At 55.7% G+C, this 8267-nt stretch overlaps 2 protein-coding genes across 5 annotated transcripts; one reads left to right on the plus strand and one right to left on the minus strand.

The window, feature by feature from the left end:
* Positions 1-1033: 1033 nt before the first annotated feature.
* On the plus strand, positions 1034-3931 carry RDH5 (retinol dehydrogenase 5). Its single transcript, XM_081060201.1, is given in 5 exon segments — positions 1034-1330; positions 1333-1449; positions 1619-1877; positions 3149-3312; positions 3598-3931. Coding segments are annotated over 5 exon segments (954 nt in total). The 5' UTR covers positions 1034-1140; the 3' UTR covers positions 3822-3931.
* An 811-nt stretch (positions 3932-4742) lies between these two features.
* Positions 4743-8267, minus strand: CD63 (CD63 molecule). Of its 4 annotated transcripts, none has more exons than XM_081060204.1 (8): positions 8009-8267; positions 7123-7199; positions 6127-6303; positions 5871-5945; positions 5673-5768; positions 5423-5563; positions 5084-5167; positions 4743-4899 (listed from the first exon to the last, which is right to left on the minus strand). In XM_081060204.1, exons 2-8 carry the CDS (start codon positions 7186-7188, stop codon positions 4834-4836), a joined length of 705 nt encoding a protein of 234 aa, XP_080916330.1. In that variant the 5' UTR covers positions 7189-7199; positions 8009-8267; the 3' UTR covers positions 4743-4833. The 4 variants fall into 4 exon arrangements, with proteins under 4 accessions (XP_080916330.1, XP_080916331.1, XP_080916328.1 ...); XM_081060205.1 differs by having other exon boundaries at positions 7978-8267; XM_081060202.1 differs by lacking the exon at positions 8009-8267 and adding an exon at positions 7728-7847.

Genomic DNA, 8267 nt, shown 5'->3' on the forward strand with positions numbered 1-8267 from the left:
AGAAATAAGACAGGAGTGGGCCTGATCCCGGTTCTGGCAGTCTGCCTCTCCACGTGCTCATGGCCTCTCCCGGCCTGGTGCTAAGCAGTGTCATGAGTCTGGACCAGGTGGGAGATTAACTCGCGTGTGGGGACACTTTGGGCCTGGGAAGGGGGAGGAATGGCAGGTCCAAGGTCACGAACAGAGAGGAGCAGCTGTCATCCTTGACATATCCCTCCTCCTGGGAATCCATGACAGAGGTGGTCAGAAATGTTGACTGGAAAAGATAGCCCAGAAAGGGGTCTGGGCATGCCGGCCTGTGTCAAGCCCTGGCTTGAGCTGGCAGGCTCCAGCTTCCCTGGCCCCTCCTCCCAGCCCTCCCCAGTACAGCCCACGTGCACTTAATACTTCTGGCACCCAGTCCGGCGCTGTGGACTTTAGCCTTAGCTGTAGCCTGGGAAGACTGGGAGCAAAGTCTCTCAAACAAAGCAAAAGAAGAAGCTTCTGGTGTTGTAATACCTGCTAGTTTTCCCTAGAGGAGGTAAGCAGGGTACTGGGAGCTGGGGTGCTAGAAGACTTGCAAGATATTACATGTATTGATAACTCAAAGCTTTAAGCTTTTAAGGTGCTTCCTCACACATTCTCCCCCTTTGATCCTCCACAATTCCCCGTGGGCATGGTGGGTGTTAGTTCTACTTGGCAGATGAAAAAACAGGTTTAGAGACTCAGTGAGATGGTCACCATTACACAGTAAGTTTGGGGCCACCAGGAATGAAATGCAGGACGCTGCCATGTATGTGTTTCCTAAAACAAGGCCCAGCTTACATTTAGAGTTCAGATGTCCCTGGTTTAGCAGGAGAGAAGAGGTGATGACAAACAAGAAGGTCCTCCTGCTCCGGTGCAGCAGGGCTGCACACGGGACCCAGCTCAGCTGGTTTTCATTCAGTTAGCCGCAAATACATGGCCAGCCCCGATCCTTGCTTTGCCTAGATGAAGCATAATTTGCCATTTGTCTGCCAAGCAGGTAATTTCTCAAAATGCTGGGACCAGAGACTTTCAGCTGGGAGGATACTAGGGGCAAAGGCTTGGGCACTGGAGTAAACTAGACAAGTTTTCCTGCCCAGCCTCGGCTGCCACCTGCAGGTCACTTGGGCTGAGGCCATGTGGCTGCCTCTGCTGCTGGGAGCCTTGCTCTGGGCAGCGCTGTGGTTGCTCAGGGACCAGCAGAGCCTGCCCCCGAGTGAGGCCTTCGTCTTCATCACCGGCTGTGACTCAGGCTTCGGGCGGCTTCTGGCACTGAGACTGGACCAGAGAGGTTTCCAAGTCCTGGCCAGCTGCCTGACCCACTCAGGGCAGAGGACCTACAGCGGGTGGCCTCCTCCCGCCTCCACACCACCCTGCTGGATGTCACTGATCCCCAGAGTGTCCAGCGGGCAGCCAAGTGGGTGGAAGCACGTGTTGGGGAAACAGGTGAGTATGGCTGGGGCCACTGGGGACATGGTGTAGATGTTCACTCTCAGGTGCTGTGGGAAGCCAGAGGGACTATGAGGGGGAGGAGCAATGCTCAGGTCCTCCCAGGAAGGAGAAGGGGCCATTGGAATGCCCCACTACACTCAGTGTCTGTCTCACCTCCCCACAGGGCTTTTTGGTCTGGTGAATAATGCTGGTGTGGCTGGCATCATTGGGCCCACACCATGGCTGACCCGGGATGACTTCCATCGGGTGCTGAATGTGAACACACTGGGTCCCATCGGGGTCACCCTTGCTTTGCTACCCCTACTGCAGCAGGCCCGGGGCCGGGTGATCAACATCACCAGCGTGCTGGGTCGCCTAGCAGCCAACGGTGGGGGCTACTGTGTCTCCAAATTTGGCCTGGAGGCCTTCTCAGACAGCCTGAGGTGAGGGGCAGGGCCCCAGGCTCCCAGCCCGCGGGTCTGGGATTACTGTCTGCCCTGCAGAGATGATTAAAACACAAGTAGTGGCATTCTTCAGAGGTGACAGTTTAGGGCTCGACTTCATGGGCTCAAATACAAGCCTCTTATGCAAGATTTGTGACCTTAAAACTTAGTTCTCTTTACCCCAGTTTATTCCTTGTCTGTTAAATCAGGATGAGAAGACCTGCCTCATGAGTGTTGTGAGTGAAATGAGGTACAGGTGAGGCCTCAACAGTGCCTGGCATGTAGAAAATGCTCCCAAAAGCCTATCATTATTATTAGTGTTGTTATTAATAACTATTATGATGAGCTGGTACCTTTACATAATATTTTCTCATTAATTCTCCCAGCAACCCTCTAAGGGTAGGTATTAATACCCTTAGAGTAACATAACTTACCCAAGGCCATAGGAGGACTGTCTGCTCTCCTACAGAGCCTGGTCACTCTGTTCTTCTGCCCCTTATCTTTAGACAACAATATTTGAAGTCTCTTGAGAGCACAGTGGAGACTTGATGAGGATGACACAGAAGCAGGGTCTGAATTTTAAGCAGAATTATGAGTCCTCTAAGCTAAGCCAAACTTCTAAAGGAAGCCTGCCTTTGTCACCATCACTCAGCAAATAATTTCAATATCGACTTTTGTCCCTATCCCTCAGTCTTTTAATTTTCCAATCGGCACCATGGAACACATACTTTATACTTGGATTTCTGCATCTGTGCCGGGGTAGTTAGATGTATCTCCACTTTCCTCCAGCAAAAACCAATCTACACCCTTCATATCCAGCACTCAGAACTCCTTGTGTTTGGGAGCTAGGGAATGGGGTTCTTCCACTTGGGAGCTAGGGAATGGAGTTGGCAAACTGGTTCTCAGGCCAAATGGGCCAGCTGCCTACTAGGTAATAAAGGTTTTTACATTTTTTAATTGTCATAGAAGTACCTATATATTACTAATTTTTAGGCCTGTAGTACCAAAAATATTTACTACCTGGCCTTTTAAGAAGTTTGCTGACCTGTTCTAGGTCGTAGAAAAAAATATAAAGGAAAACAAATCTCAAAAATACCTCCATTCCTCTCTTCCACTTGCCCCTCATTCCAGGGTAGCAGGGATAGCCCTTACTGTCAGGACCCCCGTCCCTGGTCTGTGATAACTTTCCCATCTTAGCCCCCATCCATGTGCCTGAACGTCCCCTCCTTATGAGGGCAAGAACCCAGAAACTTCCCTCTGCCTCCCTCCAGGCGGGACGTGGCTCCTTTTGGGATACAAGTCTCCATTGTGGAGCCTGGCTTCTTCCAAACCCCTGTGACAAATCTGGAGAGTTTAGAAGACACCCTGCAGGCCTGCTGGGCACGGCTGCCTCCAGCCACGCAGGCCCACTATGGAGAGGACTTCCTCACCAAGTGTAAGTAGCTGGGCCCATATAGGGAGCGTATGAAGGTAAATGAGCTTGCCAGAAGGGTCAGTCCTGCACCAGCCTGCTGGGAGGAGGTGGGAGGTCAGGAAGGGGGTCAGGACAAGTGGGAAGCCACCCAGGCCATGTGGAGCCTGCCCACTCCCCAAACTGTGCATGGGACTAAGGATTCCTCTCATCTCCACTGGGCAACAAGCCCCAGCACCCACAAGAGAGGGCCTGAGATGGGCTGGAGTGGGACAGGGACGCTAATTACAACCACCCACTGGGCTGCAGACCTAAAAGTGCAGCAGCGTGTCATGAACCTGATCTGTGACCCGGACCTAACCAAGGTGAGCAGGTGCCTGGAGCATGCCCTGACTGCTCGTCACCCCAGAATCCGCTACAGCCCAGGCTGGGATGCCAAGCTGCTCTGGCTGCCAGCCTCCTACCTGCCAGCCAGCTTGGTGGATGCTGTGCTCACCTGGCTCCTCCCCAAGCCTGCTCAGGCAGTCTATTGAATCCAGCCTTCCAGCAACAGATTGTTCAAGTGCAAGCACGTTATGTGTCCCCACCCTGGTACTGCCTGGTACCTGGCATAAAATAGACAATCAATAAATGTGTACTGTTTAAAAAAAACAAATAGGTGGGCAAAGATGAAGGTGCTCAATTTGAGTGCTAACTACCCGAGGCTGCCTTATTGCCCAGGGTCTCTGCCCTGTTTAGTGCCTGCTAAACTAACACCCACTGCGGGCCACAAGGTGGCCGTCTTGCATCTCCAGGTGATATTTGAAGCTGCACCTAAAGGAATGGCCACCAGAGGGCATTACTGGACGTTTCCTTTATTTTCTACATGTAGTAATGTTGCAATTCATTGTCTGGAGTGGGAATAGCAGTTATATATTTTTCTTGAGGGGTAGGGAAGGTGGTGAGGAGGGGTCAGAGCCAGGCTCAGTGGTTTCCATGGGAAAAAAGGCAGTACCCACTTACATTCTGTCATCTAATCTTAGTCAAGAAGGATGGACACTGGCCACATAGGTGTCAAAGCAACTTATCACCATCCTGAAAGGAGCTAGGCCCCTGGGAGGGGAAGGGAGTTGCAAGGCCAGGGAGCAGATGGTACACAGTGGGCTGGCCTCTCCCAAGTAGAACCTTTGTGGGGAATCCTTTTGACTTTTGCAGATGGCTTCATGAATGTTGCAGCACTGAGCCTGGCAGCACAGGAGTAGGAGGCAGGGACGGCAGAGGGCCACAATCTCTTCCCAATCCCTGCTTCCACTGCCAGCCCAACCAAGGCCTTCAGCAAAATCCCCTTTCACCAACACCCCCCAAAATAGGCCTGCCTGTCCCAGAGGTGCAAATAGAACATGGTCCCAGAAGATAGGAACATGGAGGGGAGGGGAGGGATAAAGTATCACTCTTTAAGATAAACTGAGACTGTCTTTTCAGTCTGAAAAAATAATCCGTTTAATTGAAAAATGTGGAATATACTACCCCACTCTCCTAGATGAGGGGCTGAAGAGACCAGACCTCCTACATCACTTCATAGCCACTTTGGATACTTTTCACAAGGCAGCAGGCAAAGACAATTCCCAGGACCTAGAAGGAAAGATAGGGAGGGGGGATGGAGGAGTCAGAAGGGCGAGGTACCCCCAACCCACCCAAAAAACCTTAAATATACCCAGGGCTCCCCACCCCAGACCGTACCTCCTGCTCAGCACCCTCCTGCCCACTGCCCCTACTTCCCAGATGCCCTGGAATGAGTCCCAAGGGCACCTCTCACCTCCACAAAGGCAATGCCCAGGGCTGCTGCAGCCACCACCAGAATATTGCGCCTCAGCCAGACCCCAATCTTCTCCACACAGCCCTGAAGGGTAGCAGGCACCAAGGGCAAGAACACAATCAGGAACCTCCCACCCACCTCCCTTGGTCCATCCGTCTCTCCCCCAGCCTCTGTTCCTCTCACCCCACCCCTAGCATTCCCATATCCCCTCCCCATCCCTGAGCCCCAACTTCCCAGAGCCCCAACCCTCTCCACCTCCATTCCTGGTTCCTCTCACCTCTTAAAACATTTCCCAATTTTCCCAAGTCCCCTGCTACCTCATCTCAGCCTCCTCCCTACCTCAGTATGGATGTCTTTCACACTGAAATTAATCCCACAGCCCTGGGTGACATTGACGCAGCAGGAATCAGGGACTTGGCCCTTGGGCTCCAGAGGGATGGTCTCCCAGTCTGTGTAGTTAGCTGCCCCACAGCACTCGAACTGGGAGAGAGGAGAGATTTGGGGGAGGTTGTGAAGTGAACCTCCACCTTCAATATGGAGATAAGAATCTCCTTTTCCCATTACCCCTGCTCCCAGCAACCCCACTCACTTTTTCCTGCATCCTGTCCAGGAACGAAGCCGTGTGGTTCTGTTTTGGGTAATCCATCATCCGCTGCCGGAATTCCTTATTAAATTCTGACATCACCTAGGAGTAGGGAGGAACACTGTTGAGGTCAGAATTCAGGGCACCTGGGTGCCAGAGCAGCCAGACCTCTGACACAGGGCCCTCCCCTTATTCCCTGCTTACCTTGTCTCTAAACACATAGCCAGCAATGGCTGCAGCCACCTCCACCAGCACAATAAGAGATAGGAATATGACAAACTGCAGGAGCAAAGGACAGGAGTCAGGTTTGGAGTCTGGGTAAGGGGGGGCCAGCTGTGGCCCCGCCAGTCTCTGGAACACTCACACAGATTTTCCTCACTTCACCCACCCTCGTCAGCCCCCCACAGAAGTGACCTTCCAGAAGTCCCAAGCACCCACACTGGCCCCACACCCTACTCACCGTGATCATAAGACAGTAGTTCTCCTTGCAGGCCCCACAGAAGCCCACAATGGCTACCAGGAAGAGGAAGGCACCCACTGCGATGATGACCACAGGCAACATGACCCCCTGGTTGATGGTCTGACTCAGGAGGAGCTGGGCCCCTATACCCACAGCGATCAGTCCCACTGCACAGGCCTGCAAGAGTGGCAGGTCGGGGTTAGCCCAGACCCACAATCCACAACCCTCGGGAGCATCCAGGACACAAACTTAACCCCATCCTGGAAGGACAGATTCTCACCCCTCCCGGAAACTTTTGACTGTGGGGGAGGAGGATGACCCATCCTTGCCCAAGAGAAGTTCCCATAACGCCTTGACCCCAGGGCACATATTCCTAACCAAGAGTAGTGCTTCCTGTGGGCCTCATGGGTTCCCAGAACTGCCCTCTCATCATCTTCCATGCCCAACCCATCCCCAGCAGCTGTGATTAGGGTTCCTCCAGCCAGTTAGGCCAGGGGAAAAGGGACAAGCATAGTGTGCCCCTCCCTGGACGAATGGTAGCCTCTCAGGGCAGGAGCAAACTGAGGTGTGCAGAGCCCTTCCCCACCCACAAGAAGAGGGATGATTGAATGAAGAGGAATGAGGAGGTGGAGAGCCAGAAAGGAGGAAGGAGGCTGGGGAGGGCAGAGTAGCCCTGTAGCCTGGAGATAACATCAGCCGTTGGCTGGTTGCCCCACTGCCCCTATCACAAGTGATTGGGTCACCAGACAGGAAGGGCCAGGAGGGGTTGGAGTGAGGGTGCTGCGCACTCAGGCTGACCATTCTCATCCAAATCAGCCTAGAGGTCCCAGAGGCTGGAGGAGGGGGTGGCCGTGCTGTTTTCTGCGTTCCCCGGGGTTTCCTTCCACATCTGGTCTCCAGCTGCCTTCATTCTAGGTCCCTCAGCCCTCAGCTCTCGGAAGCCAAGTCTTCCCACACCCTGCCAGCACGCCCCCATCGTCCCCACTCCCCACTCACGCAAAAGGCCAGCAGAAAAACGTAGTGCAAGATCTTGACACATTTCATTCCTCCTTCCACCGCCATGGCTGACGGGCCTGGGCAGAGGGGCGGGGAGGGGGATTAGAACTCGCCGAGGGGGCCCTCGGTTTCCGGGCTCCCTGCCGGCCCTCGAGGCCTTCCCTGCGCGGCCCCCACTCCCGGCCCCGCCCACCCGGATCTACGTCTCCCAGCCCCCTCTGCTGCTCGGCCGAAAGGGGTGGGGGCGGCCGCCGAGCAGCCCGCGCCAGCCCGTCGGCCCCGCGGCCCGGGACGGATCGGAGGGCGCGGACTCGCGGCCGCCAGCCCCAAGAGTTAAGCACCCCTCCCCGCCAGACCAGTCCCGAAAACGGTCCTCAGCCCACGCCCGACCGCCCGTCACTTTCCCCTGCGCTCTGACCACCCCCAAAAAATAGGTGCGGCCGGCACCCCAACCCACTCGGGCCTCTGGAACTTTTCAAAGTTGCGAGGGCCTCGGAGCTGCCCGGAGCGCCGCGCGTCTTCGGAGGCCGGGGCGAGCCTGGAGGAGGGGGCTGCCGGCGATCCGACGACGCCGCCGCCGCCGCGGACCTAACCCTCCGCCTCACCTGGGCTCCTCGAGGCTGTGCGCTCCTCTCCCGCCGCCGGTCAGGGGTTCTCTAGCTGCGCCCCCCGGCTCCGACCCCGCCCGCCGCGCGGCCCCGCCCAGGCCTCCAGCCCCCTCCCCCGCCGAGTGGCCGCCGGCCTCCCTCATGTGACGCGGGAACAGCTGCGGCCTGAGTCACCGGGCGCGGAGGGGAGGGCCGAACCCCCGCTGGCTTAGGGCCACGTGGCCCCGACCCGGGAGACAGCACCCACCCCGGCCGAGTAAGAGCACTAGGAGCAGGACCTCTGGGTGCCTGAGTCTCTTCTGGCGCCTCCAATCCTGTGCCAACTAGGGTAGAAGAGTGGGACGGAGCGCTGCTGGGTTCTCTCGGGTGCAGGGAAGCGGAGGAGGCGTGTGAGAGCCAAAGCAGGGATGAGTGTCCGAGCCGGGCGGCGGAGCTGAGGCAAGGTGACAAGATGGTCGGCCAGAGACCTCCAAGTCCTCCACCAGAGCCCGCTCCCTTCCTCGGGCTCCTTCTCTATTCAAGGCCCTCTCCTTCCCC

This window comes from Rhinolophus hipposideros (genome assembly GCF_964194185.1).
Source record: "Rhinolophus hipposideros genome assembly, chromosome: 9".
NCBI lineage: Eukaryota > Metazoa > Chordata > Mammalia > Chiroptera > Rhinolophidae > Rhinolophus > Rhinolophus hipposideros.